Source organism: Molossus molossus, unplaced genomic scaffold, assembly GCF_014108415.1.
Source record: "Molossus molossus isolate mMolMol1 unplaced genomic scaffold, mMolMol1.p scaffold_m16_p_19, whole genome shotgun sequence".
Taxonomy (NCBI): domain Eukaryota; kingdom Metazoa; phylum Chordata; class Mammalia; order Chiroptera; family Molossidae; genus Molossus; species Molossus molossus.
This window is the reverse complement of record NW_023425354.1, coordinates 11,899,825-11,926,995: the sequence shown is the minus strand read 5'-3', so window position 1 is coordinate 11,926,995 and position 27,171 is coordinate 11,899,825. Positions and strand designations below refer to the sequence as shown.

General features: G+C 49.2%; 1 protein-coding gene across 7 annotated transcripts in view; it reads right to left on the bottom strand.

The window, feature by feature from the left end:
• Positions 1-27,171, bottom strand: part of PITPNC1 (phosphatidylinositol transfer protein cytoplasmic 1) — a 227,088-nt gene that overhangs the window by 30,559 nt on the left and 169,358 nt on the right. For all 7 annotated transcript variants that reach the window (XM_036267860.1, XM_036267866.1, XM_036267864.1 and 4 more), the window contains one exon: positions 8,285-8,380. In XM_036267860.1, the coding sequence (XP_036123753.1) occupies positions 8,285-8,380 (96 nt within the window). The remainder of the gene's footprint in view (positions 1-8,284; positions 8,381-27,171) is intronic.

The window sequence follows — 27,171 nt, the reverse complement described above, 5'->3', positions numbered from 1 at the left end:
TTTGGTTGCAGTTTGTCCCGGGCCCTGGTTGGTCGTGCGGGTGGCAGCCACTCGATGTGTCCCTTCACATCGATGTTTCTCACTCTCTCTCCCTTCCTCTCTCTCCCTCCCACTCTATCTGTACAAAAAATGGAAAAATATCCTCGGGTGAGGATAAAAAAAAAAATGGCAAAGCTGCCTTGGGTACCATCCTAGGACACCAGTATCGAAAACTGCCGGAGGTTGGCACACACTAGTGAATGTAACTTCTAAGGTTTCTTAGAAGTAAGTATCAGAGACCCATGCCCTTCTGAATTCAGGTCAAACAATAACACATGTAATAACAACACCTTTTTAAAAACAGCCTCAGCGGTACAAATGGCTCTATTTTCTGAAGGATCTTGTTGTACCTGCAGAGGATTCTGTGATCTTGAGAAGTGGAGTGATTGGAACCAACCTTCTGCGTCTCTTTTCCATTCACGCTACTAAGTCGAAAGCAATATACAAACTCCCAGAGCACCACTCACGGCGGCCACCTGCCAGCGACTCACAGATTCTACGGAGCAACCCTCCCAGCAACACCCTGCAGATCTCATGCCAGAGACAAAGCAGCAAGAAGGGAGAAGGCTCACTATGTGCCTGGGACTGTGCTAGTCATTTTAATGTCCTGCCTTGACCTTCACATCATCTCATTGCATCTTACCTCATCTCCCCATCCGTCCACTCATTTGGAGGGAGGACGAGAGAGAGTCAAGGTACAGTGACTGGGGATGATGGAGTGCAGTGGTTGTGATGACCTGGGAGACCTCCCAAAGCCAAGGCCCCTTATTACCTTGGTCATCTACACATGGAAAGCATGGGCTGAGGATCCCCACCCACAGGTTCTAGAGGTTACCTTTCGCACAGATCCCCGCACAACCAGCCTGACTGTTTCTCCCTCCCATGATGCTTTGCTTGGATGATTCTTTCTTTTTGGGACATGGAGCCATTTCCCAGGGACTCTTTTTTTGAGTCACCACAATTGGTAACTTCACTCCTGACAGGGGCTTAGAATCTCTGGTTTCAACCTGGAATTCATTTGCCTCGATTTTGTTTGACCTACTTGGTCTGGTATTTCACTATCAAATCCAATTGATAAGATTTGTAATTGCTACTCTGGGCACTGACTGAGCTCTGGGGAACCTCATTTGTGCAAATTACTGCAGTAGTTAATTTTTTTTTTTTTCCCTTGAAAAAATGAAAAACATAAACTTTTTTTTCTAGGATGGAGCTGGGCACTACTGTTTTCCTAGTAAAAACCAGGTTTGCTTAAAACATCAGTAGGCTCCATATTATTAGACCAAAAGAACAGCAGTGGTTTAAAAAAACTGCCCTGGAAACGGTTCTTTGGCAAGACTGGGTGACCCAGCTTTCTTTCATTAGGAAGAAATGAGATCCGAAAGATGCCCATTATTGGTTTAAAAATGATGTGGCCAGGGTTGTTGAGGGCTAGACTACTGTTACTTGTCCTTTTTATTTCCAAAGACTTCTTCTCATTAGCAAAATATGATTGATGTCAAGGTGGCTGAAGGTCATTTGTTCACAAAAGAGGTCGTGGAAGAGAGAGAGTAGGTTGATGGGTCGGAGGGTCCTAAACCTCTTGGAATCCAGGAGCCTCCTTGGCACCTCGAGAGTTAGCCTCTCTAGTGAAGTCACAAACAGTCCCCTTGCATCATGGCTGGTGACCCTGCTTTGAAAGCCCTCCGCCATCTGCAGAATAAAATCTCAATTCCTTGGCTTGACCTTGAAGGGTCTTCGGCGTCAGTCCGACAGATGCTCACTGAGCCTTGAATGTGCACTGGGACTCCGCCCGCGGTCCCGGCTTTGCCCTCACTCACCACATTGACTTCCGTCTCTCTCGTCTTCAGCATTCAGTGCGGGTCCGAGGGTCACTTAATATAGCTGTGAGTGGGGCAGTTTGGCTGGATCTAGCACACACCCACTGACTCAACAACACCACTTTTAGAATCTGTTCCACAGAGACAGCAGAACAATGCCCCGAGGAGGTCATGCGAGGGTGTTTCCTGCAGGTCTCTCACAGCAAAGAACGGACACGGCCCACACACCCAGCAGAGGAGATGGCATAACTAGTCAGAGCCATAGCATGGCACATTCCTCAGCCATTCCCAGCCCTGCCAGAGACGTGGGCTTCCCTAAGAGGGCGAGCTTCTAGCGGCAGTGAAAAAGGCTGCAAAGTGGCATGCGCTGAGCTTCTCTCCACCAGAATGCTATCTGTGTGTTCTGTGTAAGCACAAACACACCAGCACCAGCTTTAGCAACAGCTATCCCTGCTCGAGGCGGCCCTGGACAACTGTTTGTTGAGGTTATTTGTCACGTTGGAGGTTTTTTTTTTGTTTTTTGTGAGGATCATAAATTGCTTTGTGAAGAGACAAACAATAAAGATAAACATTTTTTTAGAGGCCCAGCTCAGATCCTTCTGTTCCTAGAAAGTCTGCCCTGACCACTTCTGTTCATGGAGCTGCCCTTCCTTGAACTCATGCCGTGATCATCAGGCACAGGGACTGATCTCATGAGGAACATCGCATGTGAGAGAGGGACATCAATCGGCTGCCTCCTGCACGCCCCCTACTGGGGGTCGGGCCAGCAACCTGGGCATGTTCCCTGACCGGGAATCAAACTGGGACCTCTCAGTCCATGGGACTACGCTCAATCCACTGAGCCACACCAGCCAGGAAAAAGGAAAACATTTCTAATTTGAGGGAGCCCGGTGGTTTGGATGAAGCACTTTGTACTGAAGGGCCCAACTAAGTATGACAATATTCACTCACTTCACTCTGTTCCCGTTCTGGGGGCTTGTCGTACTGAACAGACAGCATTTAATCTCTCACCCCTGACAGTTACTGGGAAAGTTAGATATAACTCTTTGTTCTGTTCTGTCTCCCTTAAGAGAGTTCAACAGATACTTAGATCAGAGTGACCAACGGATTGGCTGCTAGGGGTCCCGGGCCTGGAGGCTGAGTTCAAGGGTCCCCTCCCCTTAGTCACCCAACTCGGGGTGGGGGCGGGGGGAGGCTCTGAGTCAAATTCTACCTACACACTCCCCTTGCCCTGTCCTGCATTTAATTACACCACTTCCGGGGGCCATGCTCGGAGGAGCTGTTACCCTTCTCCTTCATGGCTACCTAGGTTCAAAACATTGTACATTTCCCCATTAAAACAATTATGCTCTACTTATCCCTGGTAAGATGGAGGCTTCTTTTACATCCTCCAACATGAAAGAGGAAGTTGCTTTTTCTGTAAAAAGATGATCAAGTTCAAAGGGTAGTGGAGACTAGACCCAATTGTGGCCTTTGTTGCCTTGTGCCCAGCACAGAGCCTGGCACGTGGCAGGCACTGAGTGAACGCATACTAAAGAAATCCGCTAATGAGTCCTGCTACTCACATGCTTTACTAAATGTCCTTTCCTTGGATAGGTCTACAGCAGGGTTCCTTGACTGCCACTTCTGACATTTGGGCGGATAATTCCCGTTCTGGGGCGCTCTAGGCAGTGCAGAAGGTTTAGCTACATCTCTGGCCTCTGCCCACCAGGGCAAACACCCCCTACCCAGCAGCGACAATCAGAAATATCTCCAGAAATTGCCAGGTAATTGAGAACTGCCCCTAACTGAGAACCACTGGTCTAGAGATATCCCTTATGCTTGGCATAAAACAATGAAGATAAAACATAAAAATAAATGAGAAAAGCACACCTCAAATCCTCTACTTCTAAATGTCCTCCACCAGGGAATTTCATTTCTTTTTCTTCCCCTTCTACTCAAGACATGTCTGAAAATTAAGAAGCTGCTTTGTCTGCCCTCCACATTTGTGCTTCTGGGGGGGCTGCGAGGAGGCCAACAGAGAGACACGTCTTCCCCGGTCACACCTGGCTTTACAGTGGGAGCCACGCCTTCGGAAGGGCCGTGGGGAGAGGACACAGGAGCCGGCCCGGAGGCCGCTGCATCGGAGCGCTCTGGGCCTGGCTCTCAGGGACTGCCGGGCGGACCCGTGCTGCAGGCTGAGGTCAGCTGGACTCTTGCACTCCCAAACTGCTCAGCTCTGCGGGTAGGGGGCATTCCGCGTGCCCTCCTCCGGCACCCCCCGATTTCCTACAGAGTCCTCCTTCCTGGGCTGGGATCTCCACCTTGAAGCTGTGACAGCTTCAAAGGGTGGAGATAGAAATCTTGGCAAGAGGCACTAACAAGCCACGTGTCAACCACAGAACAAGCACAACCTGCTCAGATTCTGGCCTCCTCTCCTATGTGCTGCACTGGTGGTGCCAGCTGAGTCGGGACCAAGAGCCTCTGCCCCTGAGGGGGACAGGGCCTTGGTGGGGCTGTGTCGAGACTGACGGATGTGCTCCCTGTGCCTGAGAAGTCAGTGATTTTTTTTTTTAACACAGCCATGCCGCGCAGAGTTCTGCAATGGGTATGAGAACAAAACTTGAGACGAAGCGGTTCTAGGGAGAGGCATTCTTGACTGTGTGGCTCGGAGGTTTCCAAGAAGAAATGGAAAAAGAAAAAAGTGCCTCAATCCCCTTCTTCAGTCTGGACGGGGGGGCGAGTGTGACCGGAGCTGGGTGGAGAGGACTGACCTAGATAACCCTGGTCTGAATTCATAAGCGTCAAACACCTCAGCCCCCTGGCACAGCAGCTCCCCCACAGAAAATGCATCCTTCTTTATGATGCTGACAGAGTCAACTTACAAAGATGAATGGGAAGAAGAGGCCCATCAAGCTGCGTGCCTCGGGTTAAAAATCAACAGAAAGGAACTCTGGTTCTCCACTTTGAGCTTACTGGGCACCTGAAGCCTGGAACTGTGGCTGCTGCACGGGAAAAACAGCGCCTCTGGCTGCCACTCATTCATTGAACAACCGTTTCGTGACGCCTGCCATGTGCCAGCTGCTGACGCATGGTGACAGACAGTTCTTGTCTTCATGGAGCTCTTGACAGAACTGTGAGCTAGCATGAGCTAGCATGAGCTAGCATATGGTCTAGAAGCCACAGACCAGAGCTCCGCCGACAGTGGGTGGGGGTTGATCCCACCGTGGCAGCCGAGCTGGCTTTCTTTTGGTTCCTCATCCGTGCCATCTTGGGGCTCCCACACATCCTGCTACCCCTGCCGGGAGCAAGGTCCCCCCGCGCTCTCCATCCTGTGGGTCTCATGTGTCATTTCCTGCAGAACACCTTTCCTGATCCCATGCTTTTCCGTTCAGTTTCCTGATGTGTACTCATGAGACTATTCTTTTTTTTTTTTTATCCTCACCTGAGGACATTTTTTCCATTTTTTATTCAGATAGAGGGGGAGGGAGAGAGAGTAAGAGAGAGAGAGAAACATCGACGTGAAAGGGACACATCGAGTGGCTGCCACTCGCACGACCCAACCAGGGCCCAGAACAAACTGCAACCGAGGTATGTGCCCTCAGCGGGAACCGAACCCAGGTCTCCCTGGACCACAGGTCGATGCTCCAACCGCTGAGCCAAACCGGCCAGGGCATGAGACTATTTCTTTATTGTTTGGGTCCCCTGCTAGATTGGAAGTGTCCTGAGGGGAGGAACCCTCAGTGTCTTTTCTGCCCGTTGCCATGTCCCCATCTTAGTCCTGTATGTCACACTTGGTGAGAGCTCAGTGAATATTTACCGGATGAATGACTAATCACTGCTCATTTCCTTGGCCAAACTACATCCAGAAAAGAATACTATGACCTAGAGCACTGCGTGACTACGAAGCAAGAAGACCACATTTCTGGAATGACTGTGTCAATGAAAATGAGCTCCCAGTGCTGGTTCTTGGGAGCAGGAAGCACAGGGAAATGCATCAGGCACCGCGGGGCAGAAATGAGACTTGCTGAGTTCCTCATTAGTATTCCATCCTTGACCTCAGCCTTTCCACAGATCAGGAGGGAACTCCCTGAGTAACACGCAGAACCACCCCACAGCAGTCTAAGAGCAAGAGCTGAAATTAGCGTTTTCTAGCAACACGTCTTTGTGGAAGGCTGGGCTCCCCAAGAGACCAGATGTCCCGGAAGGACAGCAGCACCCCAAGGCCTAAGGCACCACAGAGCTGATGGGGCAACAGCTTCGCCCAACATGTTGCACGATGCCCTGCTCAACACCGAGGCCCCTAAGTATTGGTGAACTTGATATGAACCCAGAGGAATGTCTCCTCCGCATGAGACGGGGGAACCCAGGTTTCTCCACAGTTACACAGACAGCATCTCACTTTGTTTCTCTGAAAATTCACAGGTGTGGCCGGCTGCAGAGCGCACTATAAGTTGATGGTGTTACAAAGCTCAGCCTTTGAGTCAAACTGAGAGTCACACACCTCACAGCCTCCCCTGGTCTTTGAAAGGACTACAGCTGCAGCCCATGCCTGCAATTAAGCTGCTCCGCGATTGCTCAGCTCAGGTCAGACCTTTATATCCAAACGAATCCCAAGGCGTGGAGGCGAACAAAGGAAAAAGAAAACAAAACCCCCCGAGCCACACTGGGAGCCCAGTTTGTGCAGTGGTGGGATCCATTTTTAACGGGTTTACTTACTGTGTCTTAAAACCTGAGAAGAGTTTCAAGGTCCACGCTGCGGCTCAAGAATGAGTCTGGGGCCCTGATGCACACACTGTGATTGGCTGCAGGTTGCTAAACAACAATAGCCCCGCATCTGCTGTCCTTGCAGGGCTGGGCCTTATTTACAAGGGGATCACCCAGGTCCCCTCCGCAGCGCCAATGAAACACTACCGGGAAGTAAAGGGTGACTCGCACCAGCAGTAAAGGAACACGATTGGACTGAGCGAACAGTGGATTCTGTAGGGTAGGAGCTGCGGAGAATGATATTCTCTTGAATTTATCCTTGGTCAAGACAAAAAAAGGAGAAGCCCCCACGAAAGGGCTTCCTGCTTGGATAGAGAAAAGGCTCCGTGCTGAGAGGAGCTGCCCAGGTTTCAATGTTCATTCAGAGGGGACTGACTGACCATTTTCTGTGCATTAGACCCCCAGAGACACACGTAAAACACATCCCCTGCCCTCACAGACGGGGACACGGGTACTGCAGAAGCCTGGGGAAATAGGATGCCAGCAGTAACTGCCGTTGTGTTTTGTTTTGAAGCTCCATCTGAGCATGTCTTTATTGGTTTTAAAAAGAGAGAAAGAAGGCCTGGCTGGTGTGGCTCAGTGGTTGAGCATCATCCCATGCACCAAGAGGTTGCCGGTTCGATCAGGTCAGGGCACATGCCCAGGTTGTGGGCATGATCCCCAGTGGGGGGCATGCGGGAGGCAGCCAATCGATGTTCTCTCTCATCAATGTTTCTATCCCTCTCTCTCTCTCTCTCTCTCTTTTTTTTTTATCCTCACCCGAGGACATTTTTCCATTTTTTTTGTTCAGGTAGAGTGGGAGGGAGAGAGAGGAACAGAGAGAGAGAGAACATCGATGTGAAAGGAACACATCGAGTGGCTGCCACCCGCACAACCAACCAGGGCCGGGGACAAACTGCAACCGAGGTACGCGCCCTTAGCGGGAACCGAACCCGGGTCTCTCAGGACCGCAGGCTGACGCTCTAACCACTGAGCAAAACCGGCCAGGGCTATCCCTCTCTCTCTTTAAAAGCAATAAAGAAAAAAAAAATTTTTAAAGAGAGGAAGGAGGAGAGATATTGGGGTGAGAGAAACATTGATCAGCAGCCTCCCTTATATGCCCTGACCAGGGATAGAACCCACAACCCTTTTTGGTATACAGGATGACCCTCGAACTAACCAAGCCACTGGGCAGGGGCGGTAACTGCTGATTTTAGAGAGGCCAGTATGTTGGGTAGTCCAACCTTGTGAATGTTTTGCTGCCGAGAATGATGGCAGAATTGGAGAGATAGGAAGACTAAAGTGAAACTGAGTGGCGGCCAGGCAATGGATGGGCCCTGAGGAGTCGGGACTTCATTTTGAGACTCAAAATTAAGAATCCAGCAAAATGTGAAACCAGACTGAATCAACATAAAGACAGATGGAAGTCTCCAGGAGAGGATGGACTTCATACTCACTGAGCCCTGGCCAGTGTGGCTCAGTTGGCTGGGCCTCTTCCTATGCGCCAAGAAGTTGCTGGTTCAATTGCTGGTTTGATTCGATCCCCAGTGCGTGGCGTGCAGGAGGCAGCCAACGGATGTTTCTCTCTCATCAATGTTTCTCTCTCTCTCTCTCTCCCTAAAATCAATAAAAACATATTTGAAAAAATACTTGTTGAATTAATGAATGAATCTCTTCCACACGTCATCCCATCTATTGCTCACCTCAGATTCTTTGTAGTAACGTTCTGGAATTTCATCGCAGGCAATATCAATAAAGCAAACTTCTCTCTCAAGGTCTTTGGCTTCGCTGTCAAAAATCTGAAAGAGCAGAGCAACAGATCAAAGGGTTAGTGACACCAGGTGACAGTCTCAAGGTGCCCGCGGGTAGAGTACACCCTACAGGGCTAGTGCCTTCTGCCTGCCCGGATGGCGCAGGACTCATGAGAGGCTTTTCTTCACCGCCTGCGTCTTGTCACATCACAGGCAGGTGTGGCATCAATCACCACTTGGGAGAAGAAAAAGAAGGTTATATATAGAAGTTCAAAAATGAAGAAAGAAATCTCTTCCAAAAATGACGTCTGATGATTTTGGGCAGCTAATCTCAACAGGGGGAGTGAAGAGACTAAACAGGGTCTGGCTAGATGAGAGACAGGATGCAGTAAGACAGCCCAAAATTTAGAGAATTTCAAAATGTGTTTTTGCCACTAACATTTTTTATATATATTTAATTTCACCAATAATACATGTGCACGGTAGAAAATACAGGTAAACAGAAGAAAGTAAGGATCGTCCACAATCACATCACCCAGGGATAAACAGTATTATCCTTGAGCATTTAAGAGCACGGTTTCCTTGGTACACCGGGGTAGGAAGGCAGACCTTGAAGACATACTGAAATGGCTTCCTGCCAGTCTCCTCCAGGGTTCACAGCCCACAATGCCCACTGCTTGCAAAGCAGTAGGTAAGACAGCCACATAGATATGCATTTTTGTGGAAAGATTACATTTCTCTAGTTTTCTAACTGCCGTTTTTTGGGACTCAAGTGATCACCTTCCTAGCCCTTCTGAAGGATGGTAAACAGAGTAAGTTAGCAAAACAGCTTCATCCTTGCAGGAAGTTTTACCCCCCCCCCCCATTGAGTTAATTCCAGCAGGGGAGTCATCCGTTAACACTAATTAAGTCTGACTCTTCAAGGGAATGAAATATTTTGGAAGAACAGGGTGGTTGATGCCTAAGAACATTGTCTTGACACAAACGTGGTGCCTATTAATAACACGATCTCCCAGGAGATCCACTGTCTCTTTGCAGCTCCGCTCTCCCTGCTTTGCTTCTCCAGTTGACACAATCGTCCTTTCCCAAAACCTTCTGAATAACATTGGCGCTGGTGACTGTCCTGCAAGTCTGCTGTTTGCTCTGCTGCTCATTTTCTTCTAAAAATGGTTGGAAGTGGAACTTTTTCAGGTTCGTCCACGGAGATTACCCCATGGTCTGACCTGAGGTGGCCACTGCATTGTCCTTAGAAGCAGAGAAGGACCGGCTCCTGGATCTGGTCCGGTTCCTTCCACCGCCACTGGAGGTCACATGCTTTGGGACCCTCCTACAGTGTTTGGGAGGGACAGGTGGACTGCTTAGGAATGAGAGAGAGAGACGGTGGGGAAACGGGTTCACGTGTGAGTGGAGAAAAATGCCCTGAAATGAAACACTGGGTCTCAGGTTGTGAGAGTGTTTTCCCTCTTTTATGCATGAGTCTCTTTTAAGTGTGTGCCAAGAGAAGAAAGACTCGTGCCTCATTAAGAAAACAAAACAACACAGAACACCCCAGAGGGAAATGAGCTTCTGGAGAGTAAATTACAAAACAAGTTGGAGAGGTTTGACATTTATTGGTGGTAAAAATTTACAGGACTGAAGGAGGGGGAAATAAACAGGGGTTAAGGGAGTTTCTGTGGCTTTTCCTGCTTTAATGCAAACGTTTTTGACCACCCATTATACCAGTTATCACATTGTTGCCTCTCAGCTCCAAGTTCAGCCTTGGGTCTCAGCTCTGAGATAATGACTGGAACCCGTAAGCTCTCCTCCTGCAGAGCAAGTACAACATTAAGCCATGCACTGGGGGACCCTCCAGGAAGAAGGGGGCTTCTCTTCCTGGTTTGGATCTTATTCCTGCTGCAGAATCTGTCACTGGGGACCTTCAGTGGTGCTGGTCCAGCCGTGTGCCCAGGGTGTCTCGCTGCTCGGAGACCTTGCAGCCCCGGCCCTCCCGACGCAGGCACCGTGCACTCCAGGCCTGGCATTGGTAGCCGCGCTCTGACGCAACACACCTGCCGTCAGTCTCATCTTTCCTGTGCCCAGAGGACAGGGGCTGTTATCTGCTGCCCAGCAACTGTGGGCCAGCTCTGGCCCAGACAGCCCAGCAAACTTCTCCTCCACCCCATGGACTATGACCGTGACTTCTCCAACAGGGTCTGAGCCCCAGCCCTGGAGAGGGGCCCCTTCCAGGTTTGTTCTTCCTTGGGTATTTATTCTCTCTCAGCCTGAGGTACGTTTTATGGGGAAGAGTATTACTATTCCCAATTTGCAGATGAGAAAACCAAGGCTCGACGAAGCAAAGAGCTTTGCCCAGGGTCACGCAGCCAGTCAGCGGAGAAGCTCTGATCCAGGGCAAGTCTCCAGCCCTCACCACCAGGCTCCTCCTCTTGGCGCCCAACTGAGAGAAGATAAATATCAGTCCAAAGAGCTTCTCGCTTCCTTCCAGAAAGGTGAGACCGGAATCCGATTCTCCTACTGCTACTTATGAAATGTATGTCCCCAAAGACTCGGAGCTTTTCTTCTTGTTGAGTAGCTGCGGCCACAGAAGAAGCTACGCAGCGACCCTTCAGCTCACACTCTGGTCTCCTCCATTAACGAGACACTTAACTGGCCGTGGATGAAACACCACGCACCTCGGTAGTGAACGTTTCAGGGTGAGGTTCCCACCACCCAAGAATCACTTGGAGGATTGCAGGACCGCAACCTCCTCTGCAGGCTTGAGAGTACAGAGTCACAATTTCCAGTAAATAATTAGTCTTCCAATGAGTCGAGATTTTAGGAGATGCTCTTAGGTTCTCGTAAGTGCCTGCTGAATTAATGGAAGGCATTAGTTTCTACTTTCCGAAGAAGGCTCTATGGCAGGAATATTGCTTACTAATTGATTTCAGTTTCCTTTCATGAGCCTGCGTTCTATCTCCTTGGTGGTAAGCACTCTAATGTTCCATAATTCCCCAAACAGGGCTCAACGTAGAGAGGAAACCTCCTGGTGTTAGCCAACAGGTCCCATGTTGGTAATCAGGGGATGCGAGTGTGAATTCAGCTACTTCCTCTGTGTAACCTTGGGCAAGGCCCTGCACCTCTTCCAGGTTTCCATGTCCTCATCTGCAAAATTAAAGGCTTAGTGTAGACAGACGGGTGTCAGGGAGTCGGGAAACATCCTGGAACTGTACCCAGAATTTGGGGAGGTGCATTTTTCTGGAAACACCAACTGCTTTCATCTGATTATCAAAGAGATCTGTGTCCCCAGAGAGGTTGAGATCAAGTGACCCAGATCACCACTACCATTCCTTCCAGTTAAAGCGTCTGTGATGTTGAGTGACCTCTGGGTCATGTTAGTCTCCCGTCTCGCTCTTTGGCACAGTCCTTCTCTGCCCCTTCACCCCACAGCCAGCCGCCTTGGGTGGTGCACTGAGGGTCTGTGGCAGGGAAATAGGAAGTGGGAGTAGTCATGATGTAGTGTAATCAGAGGCCACAGCCGGAGTCAAACAGTCTAATCGTCATGCTCAGCTTAGGGCCCGATCCACAGTTAAGCCAACACTGTTACAGACAGACCAAGAGGCTTAGCGAGGCTCCAGGGACAACAGCCAGAGTGAGTACTCATTTGGCCTTCCCCAGTAGCAGCACTGCAGTGCCAGAACTCTGGTCCAACCACCACCTCTTTGAGTAAGAGATCTGCCGAGATAGCTTCAGGACACGATGCATCTTGTCGATCACCTCATCAAGTCAAACTCCGCCAGGATCGCACCTGACACAGGTGCTATGCACCTTCAGGCCTTGGGCAGAACCTGTTTCCTTCTGAGATGGCAGTTGGGTTTAGCAGTTAGGTGTGGTCCTTTCCCTTATCCCCTATAAGAATGTTCCCATCTTTGCCTGTTTATCAGACATGCCCACCTACAGATCATCCGCATGGATTTCAGTGCCAATCTGGTTGACTCCTCCCCCCACCCCCCACTAGGCAACGAACACACCATAAACAAACTCCTTTTAGTATGAACAGAGCACTATTACACGGAGGCAAATCTCCCAAGCAAATACTTACAGATTCCAACATTAAAAGGGAGTAATTTTCCCTTTTTTGTAAAACAGTCTGAACTGTTAAGTATCAAGCACCTTTAAAATCTTCATATAGTTTGACCTAGTAAGCTTCAGCTTTGAGAATTTATCTCAAGAATCTTAAGTAGCCCTGGCTGGTTTGGCTCAGCAGTTGGAGCGTCGGCCTGGGGATCAGAGACCCGGGTTCGGTTCCCGCTAAGGGCACGTACCTCAGTTGCAGTTTGTCCCGGGCCCTGGTTGGGGTCGTGTGGGTGGCAGCCACTCGATGTGTTTCTCTCACGTCGATGTCTCTCTCTCTCTCTCTCCCTCCCTCTCTGCCACTCTATCTGAAGATAAATGCAAAAATGTCTTCTGGTGAGGATAAAAAAAAAAAAAAACTTAAGCAAAGGGAAAGCATTAAGCACAAAGATTTTCATTGCAACATTATTGTAATAGCAAGAAAAAGAGAGAGAGAGAGAGAGAGAGAGAGAGAGAGAGAAAGCATCTTAAATATCCCAGTATGAGAGAAAGGCCAAGGAAGTCATGATAACTCCATTTGATTAACTATTATGTCGCCATTAATAACTCCATTCTTAGAAAAGAGTTTCCCAGAGGGTAAACATGGGGTGGAGAAGGGGAGATGCCCCACATTTAATGAAGGCAGATGCCGAGTCGTGAGGATATAAATCAGGAGGGAAAGGTGTATTGCTAGATATGGGCTCTGTTTTTTTGTTTAAATAGTTTATTGATTTTTAGAGAGAGGAAAGGAGAGAGAAACATTGATGTGAGAGCCCAACATCAACCTGCTGCCTCCTGCCCGCCCACCCCCAGGAATTGAAAAAGCAGTCTCCTGGTGCACAGGATGACACCCAGCCAACCGAGCCCCACGGGCCAGGGCTGGCTGTGTCTTAACAACGCACTAGACTTCTTCCTTGGATAGACGTGCTTCTCCAGATTTTGTAATCTCTCGTTCTGTTTCTAGATGTTTCTAAATTTTGTGATTTCTCTTGTTACTTCGAGGGAGACGACTGTGTCCAACAGCTCTTCAGAAATCCACAATCCTGGGGCTCGGGGATTCTGCAGCTCCTTTCTATGTCATAGTAACTTTTGTGGTTTAAGATCCAAGTTTAGCTGGGAACTCTCTGTACTTTCTGCATAATTTTTCCGTAAACCTAAAACTGCTCTAAAAAAATAAAGTCTATTATTAAAAAAAAAAAAAAAAAAAGGATGGGGGCGGGGGGAGAGATCAAAGCTTAGGGGCTGTGTATATTTTATCTTCCTGCCATCTGCCCAAGTCACCAAGGATGCTCGGTAGGGGTGGTTGATTAGTGGGGATTGTGAGAAAAATCTACCAGTCCTCTTGTTCTATGCTTCAGATATGATTAAAGGGACAGAGAATCCCAGCTAAGCCCCTGTTCTCCCCTCATTTCATTTGGCCGCACTTGGAAGGTCTCAGAGGGAAGCAATGGACTAAGATGGACCAACAAAGAATTCAGCAAACAGACACGCTGGGAGCAGAACTATGGTCTCAACAGTGCTTTCATGCCAGTGCTCTGGACTTGTCAAGTGGCCATGGGTTTGGTGGAGGGCAGCAGGTGCTAGTCCCTGGTTAACAAGCTAGGCCTATGGGGCGAGAGTTGGCTCATGGTTTATGGATTATCATCTAACAGCATGGTGGGGAAGGTCTGAAAAGCACTTATGGCTGGTACAAAAAAACCTGTCCACATTAATGACGGGGAAAACCATCGCTTTATTACCCCATCTCTACTTGTATTCTCACGGAGAACATTTTCACGCCTGCACAATTCGACTGCGACTGCTTCATAAATATGGGAGCTCTCTAATCCAACCCAAGAGCATGCAACATCGCCATTAAGATAAAGATAAAAAGGATGGTCTTCTTGGGTCTCTTTAAAAACAGTTCTGCTTGTTTTACCCCACCAGAAGAGAGCTGGGTGACTGTTATTTGTTCCGGAGACGGAATGACCGAGGGTGGTGTTCTGAACAGAAGCAACTAGGCACCGAGCAATCAGTAACTCAGCAAATATTTATTAAGTATCTACTATGTGCTCAACACTGTGCCTCTAAAAATATGTGACATAAGGTCCATTCGAGGAGGCTTATGATTTTGTAGAGAAGACTGGATGCAATGCAAGATGTGATCACCAGCCCTATCTAACAGAGTCTGTGTGTTACTAAAGTACTGAGAACTCAAAGGCGCCCTTCAGACCCGCCTGAGCCCGAGCTCGGGGACCACTCTTTAGCCAGCAGGGTGTCAAAAGCCTGGCCATGTGGTGTCACGAAGAAAGGACACTCCAGCTCCATACGGTGGCCGCACAGTGTGGTCCAGAGATGCCAGGCCCTGGGGTATAACACGGCTTCTGTCCGGGGCCCGGGGAGCTGCCGGTGCCGGGGTGCTGCAGCCAGTGAAGGCCCAGATCCACTCCTGAACTGACCGTGGGCATGGAGCTGAACTGGAGCCCCACTTGGTGACCCAGTGGGAGGCGAACTGCTCTGAGTGACTCGTCACCGAATGCCGCCCTCGCCGCTGGGTTCAGGGAGTATCGAGGCTGAGTAAAGGAAACGCATCTGCCCGGCGTTTGTCCTCCATGCTGGGGACACTCGGTGCTTCCCTGGAGAAGGCTCCCTGGTGGACAGGATCACTAGGCTATCAGTGCAGAGGGAAAACTGTTTTTCCAAAGGCGGGGGAGTCACAAAGCAAAAGTTCCCACCCACAGTGCATAAGACAAGCCCGTCCCCAGTGAGGTAGGAATGACACCTGTGCAGAGCTGGGCGAGGGGCGAGGGGCGCAGCGGAGCCCGGAAGAGCACCCTCTGTGGATCCTGGCAGAACTTGGTCTTCCTTATGCTGACCCCTCTCCTTTGAGTGACAGTTCCCTTCCCTTCAGGGCTTTTGGGTTTGAGTGTCTAAGGGCTCAACATAGACAACGGCAGGTAGGGACTCAGAGGGAGCCCTCTCTTCAGAAGGCTGTCTTTGGGCTTAGGTTAAACTTGGGGGTTCCATTTAAGGGGTCCTGCGAGGGGGCAGAGGGCACTGAGGATGGGCAAGGCTCTCAGAGGTCTGGGCTGCCGAAGTGAGGACACCTCCGTGAGGAGTGTGGTGAGGAAGTCCCACTACTGTTCACAAACCAGCCGCGTAGTGCCATGAGCCAACAAGCTAGAGAGAGTGTCTTGGAGGATGGAGGTGGGGACAGCTGTCGGAGGAAGGCTGGAGCTCTGGGCGTGGAGAAAGTGGCTTCCTCCAGCACCTTCTTGGGGGTCCGGACAGGAACAAGGAAAGCTGGCGCACATTTGGGGACAGCCAGGGCTCCCAAGAGGGACGTGGAGCTCCCAACTGCGTGAGGGCTACTCCCACCTTAGCGGTGAAGTAAGGGTGCCAGCGGGGTCCTCGGAGGCCAGGGTGAGTAGAAAGGAACACCCCATGCTGAGCACCCGAGGGAGCGGGGTAAACACCTGGGCAGTGGTGGGCTCGGAAGGGGAGGCCTGCCTGTTTTCTGCACTAGTCAGTGAGAAATGGTGCTCGGTACTGGTTCAAGTTCAAGTTCCTAAACAGATCTCTCTGCCAAGGAGGCTTGCAAGACAGGTGTCTAGAAAGAGCCCCGAAACCAGCGGAGGGTTGAGACTGATTCGTGCCGTGACCCGGAGTCCACACGGGGAGCACCCTGGCTCATCTGGGTGAGATGCAAGCTGAGGAAGAAGGTTCGAGAGCCAGTAACCAAAGGCACGTGATGACCAGTGGGGGAAAGAGTGTCTGGAGAAGCGATGTTCTCATGAGGTGCTGCAGGTCACGGCAGCTAATTAAGAAAAGGACAGGAAAGTACAGTAAAGCAGTGCAGCAGGGTCACAAACGCTGTCACTCAATTCACCGGCTAAGCCTCGTATGGCACAAACATGCTTCCAAGTCACAGTTCCCAGGGCCGCTGTAACCGGGCTCTTCTCATCAGCTTGGTCTAATCTCGGCACAGAGCAGCCTGCTCGGGGCCGCGGCCCCCTCTGGACACAGACTGTCCCGCAGGCCACGCTCCGCCCGGGCCAGTGTGGATCCTGGCACCTGCCGCGCTGTGTGGTTTCCCCGCAGCAGGATCAATATGCTTCCTAAAATAAGCCTCAGGAGCTGGGCTTAAAATAGCTGCAATTTCTCCCAGTTCCTTCTGACGTCGATTGGCAGGGTGGTCTCTGGGAACTGGAACTGCTGGTTTTCGCCAGCTGACCAGTCGATCTCTAACCTGGAAGCCCCGCGGGGCTCGCTCTGGGCCGGCCTTCGGCGGCCTGGCTGTTGGGGGCTCGCTGGGCAAGGCGGCTCCGATCCCTGTCCTGTCCCTAAACCTTTCTGAGCCTGAACAATGAATCCTTTGCACAGAGAGGCAGACTTCCGGACACAGAAAAATTACCGGTACTTGCCTTTCCCTGAGAAGCCACTAACTCAGTCCTGAGGGGAGAGAATAAAATGCTGAGATAGATGGCTTGCTCAGGCCCACGCGGTGGGGAGGCCACACCGGGAAATCAAAAGACAGGAGTGTGACAAGAAGGCTGCCAGTCTCCAGGGCCTTGTGTCTCCTTCCAGCTCATTCCCGGCATGCCTCACTGGCCAGGGGAAGGAACAGGCTCCAGCCCCAAACCACTTCAGACTCACGACAGATACTCCATCAACTGCCAGGGAGAAACCAAATAAACAGACTTTACATTTTCCAGGTAGGCTGTTTTGTTTGGTTTTCCCTTCTGCAGGTTCTAAATACCTCCCTAGGCAAAGCTGGGGAACTAGCAAGGCCTCCTGGCCGAGGCAGCTGACCCGAAGGCTCCAGAAGGAGCTCCCCGGGCATGGGTGAGACCAATGTGGGCCAGCGATGAGAGGGGGCGGCTTCCTGAGCTCTCCCCAAGGTGGAGGCACGATTAGGCCAGAGGCTCCAGGAAAAGCCTGTCCCTTCTGTTTCCCCTTGGGAGGAGGACCCTGCGGGTCATTCCTACCCAGACAGACCAGCGCTCGGAGGCACAACTGGGGATCAGCTTTGGGCTATCCTTCATGCCATTCAAATATAACAACCTTTCATTTCTCTTTACCCCTTATCACAATACTCCATCACGAAAAAGACAGAAAATTGCAGAGAGAAAAGCTAGGAGGGCGGTGATGAGCCTGGATTCCAGGGTCAGCAGACCGGGGTTGGAGACCAGGCTGTGCTGCTCGGCTGGGTGACCTGGGCATGCTGCCGAGGACAGCAGGAGCCCACGCTTCTCACCCGTGGAGCACAAGCAGCATCCTTCCCCACGGGGCAGTGGTGAGGGCTCAGTGACCTAACCACATAAAGCCCACTTTATTTTGACCTGGCATTGGTGCTTGGCCACGTTAGGTGTTCATCTCTTGGGGGGAGGGGTGAACGCACCATGAGGCCAGCACTCATTGTTAAGGTCTGAATCATATTTCATTATACAGCTGTAACATAAATGAACCAATCTTCCCACTATTAACTGTTTAAGACCTTTCCTTCTTCCCTCCCCCATCTTCTCTCTCTCTCTCTTTTATTATGTTGTTTGTGATACTACAGGGAATACCTGTAATAAAGTGTTAATCATTGATTACTAATGACCTAACAAACCTCCTGTATACCCTAGACACTCTTCCTGATTTCCAGGCCTTTTGATAATAATGGACTATGGGGACACTAATCTCTGATTTTGCTCAAAATTGACACGTTCAAAACTACATTTGTCATCTCCACCCCTACCCCTCTAGTTTTCAGGTTTGAGTTGGCTCCTCCTCTTGTGGAGTTTTAGCATCCAAGGTACAAACTTGGGTGTCATCCTACGTTCTCATTTCTTTCTCATTCTCCTATCTGCTCGAACACCGAGTCCTATGAACTCCACTGTCTTCATCTCACCGATTTGCCTCCCCAACAGACCTTCTATTCTCTTTCTCACCTGGACAACTGCAGGACCCCTAACTTCTCTTTCTCTTGAGATTCTGGTTTCCACACTCCATCCACCCATCCTCCATCCATCCACCTACACACCTGCCCATGAAGTTTTCTTCCCCATATGCTAGAATGGTTTCTTCCTCACCCCTGGAGCATACGGGTTTATGGGGGAAAGAGCACAGCCCCGGCTCCATGAGTTCTACTCCTGCCTCCCTGACTTATGTTGCCCGAGAATCTCCTCCAAGTCTCCATGCACCTGGAAGTGAGCACCCTTCGCGTCCTGCCCCCTCAGGACGAGGCAGCGGGTGTGACGGTGCTATGAAAACTCCAGAATGCTGCACAAGACTATGGAATCAGCACATTTCGACCCACACGGCCTTTCCTCTTCCTTGCTCCGAGGATGCCCGGTCCCTCCGCTGAGCACCGAGTTCCTCCCGCCGCACTGCTTCAACCTTCCACGCCCTGGCTCCTGCTCGTCCTTTTGCTCTAGAGCAGTGGTTCTCAACCTTCCTAATGCTGCGACCCTTTAACACAGGTCCTCAGGTTGTGGTGACCCCCAACCATAAAACTTTTTTCGTTGCTACTTTACAACTGTAATTTTGCTACTGTTATGTCTTAGGCGACCCCTGTGAGAGGGTCGTTCGATCCCCAAAGGGGTCGCAACCCACAGGCTGAGAACCGCTGCGAAAGGCTCTTCCTCTCCCACCCCATCTGTCTAGGTCACACCAACTCATCTTTCAAGGTCATGGCCTCTGCCACAACGGTCTTGATTGATTACCAGTAGTAAAGCAGCTATATAAACATAGTGAATATGAATTCATTTTGGGGGGCAACATTTGGTTATGGTTAAATTCGTGGGCTCCCAGGGATCACAATGCCTCTCTCCCCAGTGGAAGCGCCAGGGGAACGCTACCTCTAATAAGTGGCTTGTCTCAGCTGTTGCTAAATCAGAGGATCACAAACCAGTAACACTCAAGGCAAGGTTTAATCTTTCCGCTTCAGGCTTTCGAAATCTCCCCAAATAAAGCCAAACCTAGCAAGTGACAACAGACTCATCGCGGTTTTTGTGTTAAGATACATTTATCTATGAAGCTACCACACGGAAAATGAAATAAAATGGACAAGTAACAGCAAACGTCTTCCATTTCGTTGAATTCTGCGCTTCTGGACTAGCAGCATCCCAAGAGCTCTGCTACAATGACGGTCATTTCCCAGGTCCCCCTGAACAAGCACGACGAGCAGATGCAGCCCCAGAGGTCACGGGGAACATGCTACACAACTGATACATCTCATGGACTGCTCCACCCCTCAACCTGAATCTGAACACTTCCTATGTAATCCAAGTGCAACATTAATTATTTTTGTGGTTTTTTTTGCTGTTGTTGACCTGAGCTGAAGGGCTAAATACCATCATCTTTCAGTTTTAACATTAGTGCTGTCTGCCGGTAGCTGATTCATTTTGTCGTCTGCCAGCAGATGACATCTTGGTAGCCAACAAGTAGTAGCAGATGTCAACATTTAGAAAAAATTAGTTTGAGAAAAAAAAAAAAAAAAGAATTGAGAACAATCCCCTCCACTCAATTTCCTTCTTTCTGCAAATTAGGAAACATAATTGTAAATTTTAGTTTTAGAAGCTGGGTCTTTTGGATCAAAGAATAGTTTGAGAATCATGCTTCAATGCAAATGACGAGAGCCTGAGGGGCAACCTAAAATCCTTGCACAGAACTCGCCCTTCCAGTGTGTGCTGAACACCACCTCTTGCACTTGAAAACACACACAAACCACCTGGGGAAACACCCAGGTCCTGGGTCAGTGAGTCTGACCCAGGGCCCGGGATTCCAATAAGGTCCCAGGTGATGCGAATGCTAAAGGTTCTGTGAACATCTGACATTTTGGGGAATATAAACCTAAGGCTGTGAATACAGAATAAAGGAACTGCAGAATGGAATTCCATCCTGGCAATGGAAGCCACTGTGGAGTCATCAGATTTGGGGTGTCAATGACCACAGCTCCGTGGGAGATGGGTTTAGTGAGATAAGGAAAGAGATAAGGATCTTAAACCAGGGCAACAGGTGTTGAAATGGACAGGATAGGATAGGTGTGAAATTCCACCCATATGAAATTCCCAAAAAGGCAAATGGAGGCAGGGAATTAGGCCCCTTTCCCCGAATCTAATCAGACTGACTTCTGCTGGGTGATGAACACAACTTGGAAAGCCCGAAGGAAGCCAAAGTCTTCCCAAAAGCCAGAAAACAGAACACAGGGAAGCCCCGATGTGGGGAAAGGATGGAATCCACAGAGACTCAACATGACTCGTACAGAATTCTGGCCAGAGACGCACAGTCTGAATCTAACTGTGAGAACACACATAGGAAAACCAAGCAAAAGGGGCGGGCGCAAAACACGGCCTGTGCCTTCCAACACATCAGCGTCACAAAAGACAAAGCTGAGTTACTGCTTCGGATCAAAGGAGCCCAAAGAAATGGACAAGTAAATGCAATGTGTGTGCTCTGGCTGGAACATGAACCATGAAGTTTTTTATTGTTGCTCCCTGTAAACGTCATTTTTGGGACAACTGGCAAAACGTCAATATGACTATATCAGACAATAGTATTGTATCAACATAAAAATTCCAGAACTCAGTCATTGCACATTAAATTTCCTGAACAAGGAAAAGTCCTTATTCTTAGGGCATAAGCAATGAAGTATTTAAGGGAGAAGGGGGTCACGATGTCTGCAACTTACTCTCAAAGGGTTCTGGGGGAAAATATGTTGATATTTATGGAGAGAGAGACAAAGCAGATGTAGAAAAAGGTTAACAGTTGGTGAATCTAGAATCACTATATTATTTTTGCAACTTCTCTGTAGGTTCAAAATTTTGTTAAATACAAAGTTTAAAAGAAGGTCATAAGAAATTGTTCGCGCCCTGGCCGGTTTGGCTCAGCGGTTGGAGCGTCGGCCTGCGGTCCGGAGAGACCCGGGTTCGGTTCCCGCTGAGGGCACGTACCTCGGCTGCAGTTTGTCCCCGGCCCTGGTTGGTCGTGCGGGTGGCAGCCACTCGATATGTCCCTTTCACGTCGATGTTTCTCTCTCTCTCTCTTCCTCTCTCTCCCTCACACTCTATCTGTGCAAAAAATGGAAAAAAATGTCCTCGGGTGAGGATAAAAAAAAAAAAAAAAAGAAATTGTTCGCTGGTTTGGCGAAAGCAGCTAAAATGCCGGAAGCAAGTCCTGAGCAGGAAAACAGGGTGCATCGACCAGTCTTGAGAGTTACTGGCAACGGAGAAGCTCCTGCCCCTCCCAGGTGGGCAAACTCTGGGCAGCCAGTGACACGCGCCCTGGGGCAGGGGGTGGGCAGTTCCAAAGTTCTCTTGGGAAATGCTGAATTGGTTCTGCTGTGTCATGTAACTTCTCCCCAAGTCTAATGGGAGCAGCTTGATAGACAGGCGCTGTCTTGTAAGAGGTCTTCCTGGGTCCCATAACGATGCTCCATCATTCCAGAGAGCAGGTGCCACTGGCTTCCAACCACTGCTCATCTCTCCTCAGAGCTCCACAGGGCGAGAAGGTAGCACCCAGTTTTCGCCCTAATGGTGTTTCTTCCCATTCCAAATGGAAAGATGGGCCCTGCTGATCATTATTTTCCCTCTGCTGTGGGTAATGTACCCATTCTTCACATGGGCCAATCAAGGACAGCAGAGAGGGGTGGTTGCAAGGGTTTCTGCAAAGACTACTTTCAGACAGACGGTGGTTAGTTTCTCTGTTTATCTGGATTACCCAGAACAGTCTGACGGAGGGTTGCTAAACAAGAATTCTTTAGCACCTTTTCTCCTAGTCTTTCTTTCTCTCTCCCTTTTTATTATTATTTAATGAAAAGGAAAACAAATCTCTTCTGGCCCAGAACCTAAAATCTCTTACTTGTGATGCTAATCTTTCCTCCCTGACTCCAAGCCACTGCCTTTGGCTCCGTGCCTATTTAATCATCGTGGTTACTGATCGCAGGTTGTGTCAGTGTTTCCATTATGAGGCTCAGCTTTAAATGTGTTCCTGAGATGGGTGTAGTTCAGTCTTCCGGGCAACGGGTCCTCACGCATGCCCGGCCAGCCAGGTGCGGACCGGGCATCACCCGCCTGCAGTCACAGACTTCTCCCAAGGCTCCTGGCCTATCAGGGGGCTCCTACAGAGCTTCTGGGAAAAGCCAATTTTCTGTACGATGTTCCATTCTGAAAACATCTCTTTGAAGGTATGTGAATTGGAGTCTGAGTAAAAAAGGATCACTTATGTTAACAGTTAAAAAAGAGAGAGAGCACGCTGGCCTGTGTGGCTCAGTTGGTTAAGCATCATTCAGTGCATAGAAAGGTAACCAGTCTGATTCCTGGTCAGGGCACCAAAATTTTTCTATAAATGGTTTGATTTAGGAGTTAAAAAGAGCCCTGGCCGGTTTGGCTCAGCAGTTAGAGCGTTGGCCCGCAGACCCGAGAGTCCCGGGTCCGGTTCCCGCTAAGGGAACGTACCTCGGTTGCAGTTTGTCCCCGGCCCGGGTTGGGGTTGTGTGGGTGGCAACCAGTCGATGTGTCTCTATCACATGGATGTGTCTCTCAGTCCCTCCCACTCTATCTGAAGATAAATGCAAAAATGTCCTCGGGTAGGATAAAAAAAAGAGAGAGAGAGAAGAGAAATGGGTATTTGAGGAAAGAGTGTTTCCCCCCCCAAGGCTTGATAAAGAAAATATTTTTTTCTCTTTACTCTCCTCATTTTTCTTTACTTCAATTTTCTGTAACATACTGTTTGTTGTCTTTTCTACCAAACTACTGAATAATTCCCCCATTTACCACCTATTGTCCATTGTTTCATGAACTCAGCCAGTGTAGGGCAGACACTTCCCACAGGTCCACTGTGACCGTAGAATCTGCTTCTTGGCAGCTGAAGGGGAGTATGGAAAGAGCAAAGGATACATAGTTAAAAGACCGGGCCCTCGGTCTTCTCAGTTCTTAACTGCGTGTCCTTGGGCAATGCGTTTCAACATCTCTCAAAAGCACAGCATAATAATGCGCACCTTTAGATGTCAATGTTAACTGAGATGATATATAGCACAAAGCTCTCTAAGTGTTGTGCTGGTCCCTAACAGGAGCTCCCTGAGTGCCTGCGGTATTCACTTAATTTCCTGATAACCGCAGGGGGGCATTTTTCTGTCTGGCCCTGATGGAGTTTTCCCACCTGGTTTGAAGAGCTGTCTTCCTGCCCACTGCTTATTATTTTATTGTCCATTATGGCTCTCAGGCACCACCCACAACAAATACAGGGACTTACTGTACTGCCTTCACTGGCCGCTAACATAATTCAGAGGGACGACAGAGATAAAGACCAACTAATGCAACGTCTCTTAACTAAAATCTTCATTAAGAAAAGATCAGGAGGTTTTCTGGATAAATGTGCAAAACAGGGGAAAGTCACAGTAAACCCCATGAGGACTCTCTGGCATCAGGGGCAAGGTCCGTCCCCAGGTTGGGTGCCAGTTGCCAGTTGGCGGGTGGCATGTGTCCAAGGTCTTGCACAGACTATGGAAAATCCATAAACAGTGTAGGACAAAGACGTTTGTATCTCACGTGGTGAGATAGGCTGAGGAGTTTTGGCCGTGGATATTTTCAGATGTCCTCTGGCACTTGACCTTGGCTGAGGAAGGCACATGAGGACCAAACGGTAGGAAAAATAAACTATTCAGACATCGGGCTCTAGGAACAGAGTTCTGGTTTCAACTTTGCTCCTGTGAAGGTTTATCTTTAGCCTTGTTTTATTTTTAACGTATTTCCTTTGCCTTTGGGTCTCTGGGGCCAGTCGGTCTTTCCTATCATGGTGTTTGCATCCAGGTCCTCTTTCTCTAGGAGTCTGATAATTTCATTCCGTTCTGCACATGTAACCAGCATCCCATTTACCATCCTCACCTCTAAGGCCGGGTATCTGCTTCTCCCAGACTCAAGATGACCCAGCTCTGTCCTTCTACCCACACTTGAAAATGTACACAAACTGAAGACATGCTAGAAAAGCCATTTTCCATTTCAAGATTACTTGCTGCCCTACAAACCTTGGAAGGAGACTAAGACAAACAAACAAACCTACCTTGACATTGCTTCTGTAACATGGGAAGCACTATTTCCCTCCGTTTACTATGAACATTTAAACCTTTAGTCAGGCTTTAAAAACTCAGGTAGCAGATTCCACATGTGGTTTTATAATTCCATTTTTAGAACCAAATATAGCATATTAATTACATGAGCGTTTAGGCGCTGAGGCCAAACTAACTTAGAGTCAAGTCCCAGGTCTGATGCTTGCTAGCCCTGACCTTGTGCAGGCTACGTGCTCTCATGAAACCTCAGTTCTCAGCTGTAGAACAGGCATAAGAAGAGTTGTGAGGACTTGGTAAGATCACAGCTATAGACAGGTTAGCAGGATGCTGGATTCATGCTAAGTAAATACTCATGCCAATATCCACCTCGTTATAGTCATTATCTCTAGCTGATATGCACATCACTCATCACTGTTACTTCTTAACTGTTGAAAAAGCTCCTTCTAGCTGGGCCTGCTGGTTTACCTTCCCCCCTTTGCCTCCCTTTGGCTGAGAGGCATGAGAGCCTGCTCGCTCCACTTGTACTTTGCAAAACGGCCATTAGATGGGGCCCTGCCATCATCACCCAAGAGGGCAATGCAGTCAATACCAGGGCCCTCGAGGCCTGGCACCCAGGTGTGGTAAGCTGGGCCCTGGCAGGAAGCGGGGATATGCCGCTACTCCTGCAGGATACACAGCGCAGCACTGAAGAGGCGGCCTACCCAGAAGCGTTCACCAACCCACTTCTGGAAAATAATCAAGATTCCTTGGGAGAAAATTCCTAGAGGTTAGTGGTCACTTGTGGAACGCTCCTCCTTACAGGATCATGCTTTCCAGCCAAGGGCCTCATGGCTGATGGGTGCTATTTACAGACCACCAATCTGGAGAACCCTGGCCCCTCGATTCACTGAACAAGGTCCCAGAGGCTCACACTCAAGGATCTGCTTTACCCCAACACAAGTCCACAGCTTTGTGACCTCCGTTCCCACATGGACAATGTCATAAGCCCAAGTCCTTTTCCACTTCTCTTCCAATGGCTTTCACTTCTATTGTGCTGTCCACCTACTTCCTCCCAAGCCCCGCCCCGCTCTGGAATCTCCTGGAATTATTCCACCTTGAAATCTGAAAACCCCAGTTACCCTTTCTCCAATCGCAACCACAGTTTTGTCATTCTCACTCCCAGGACGCCTTCCCCTTGACCTTGCCGGGCTCTCGGATCGCTCCCCAGAGCCGCGGCTCACGCACGTGCTCAATGTTTCCATACGCTGCTGAACCCGCCCTGGAAACAAATCCCGAATCAATTCACCCATTTCCTCTGTGCCTATGCGCAGGCTGCAGAGCACGGCTGGGGAAAAATGACACGATTATGTAGACTGGAGGAAAATTTCCCAAATCACCAGACTGCCAAACCTTTCAAGTCAGCCTTGTACTCTTCTGAAGGTGGTTCCCTCACCCACTTCCCACAGGTTATCAGTGACCTTCACTCTGCTCTGTAAAACCCTTTTCCTGTTTCTTCCCCTTGCAAGGCCTTCCTGCTCCCCTTTCTCCTCCCTCCAGGCATGTCCTTCCCTGCCCAGTCCTCCAGCCTTTCCTCCTGTTTTGGAGGTTCATGAAGATCATTCACTCTCTGACTTTGGGGAGCAGGCTCTTTTCTACCCCCAAACTTTCACCCTCCTCTGACAACTTCCTTTCAGGATCTTATTGCCAGGAGTTAATTTACAACAGTAAATTTATCCATCGACAGAACCACGTCTATTTCTTTGTATCCCGTGCCCTTCTCTGGGTTCACTTTTTATTTTTTAAAAGTTTTTCTATTTCTTATCCTCACCTGAAGATATTTTTGCATTTATCTTCAGATAGAACGGGAGGGAGAGAGGGAAGAAGAGAGAGAGAAACATGGATGTGAGAGAGACACATGGAGTGGCCGCCACCCACATGACCACAACTGGGGCCGGGGACACACTGCAACCAAGGTACGTGCCCTCAGCAGGAACTGAACCCGGGTCTCTCTGGACCGCAGGCCAACGCTCTACCCGCTGAGCCAAACCGGCCAGGGCTGGGTTCACTTTTTAAATATATCCCTTCTTGCATATACTGTTGCTCATTAAAAGTCCACAGTCAGGGTTATTATTGTCTTCCCTCCTAAGTCGTTTTCAAGAGCTATAAAAAAATCTTTAATACTCTGCAGTTTCATTACAATGAGACGAGGTATGGATTTATGTCTGTCTCCTTAGGGCTGCAGTGGTATTAGAGGGGGGCCAGCCTACTGTGTAAACTGGGGCGAGTTACACTTACTTTGCCTTTACAGTATATTCACACGTGAAATGCCCTTAACCCAAGGTTACTAGAGGACTAATGAATTAATACACGGAAAGCACAGAGAAGGGTGGAGCGAACGTGCTCAACAGATATTATTATTATTCAAAGTGTGCGTCTGATCTGAATTTTCAAGTCTCTTGTCAAATTTAGAAAGTTCTCCGCTTTTGTCATTCCAAATTCCTTTTCCGCGTTTCCTGTATTGCATTTCCCTGCTGCTGTGAGATACCCACGTGGCAACTCTTCTCAGTTACTAATACTAATACATTTGGCTATTTATTTTCTTAGTCCTCACTCGATATGTTTTTATGGAGTTTAAAATTTTTCTTTTCTTTATTGATTTTTAGACAGAGAGGAAGTAAGAGGAAGAGAGAGAAACATCGATGAGAGAGAACATCGATTGGCCACCTCCAGCATGCCCCCCACT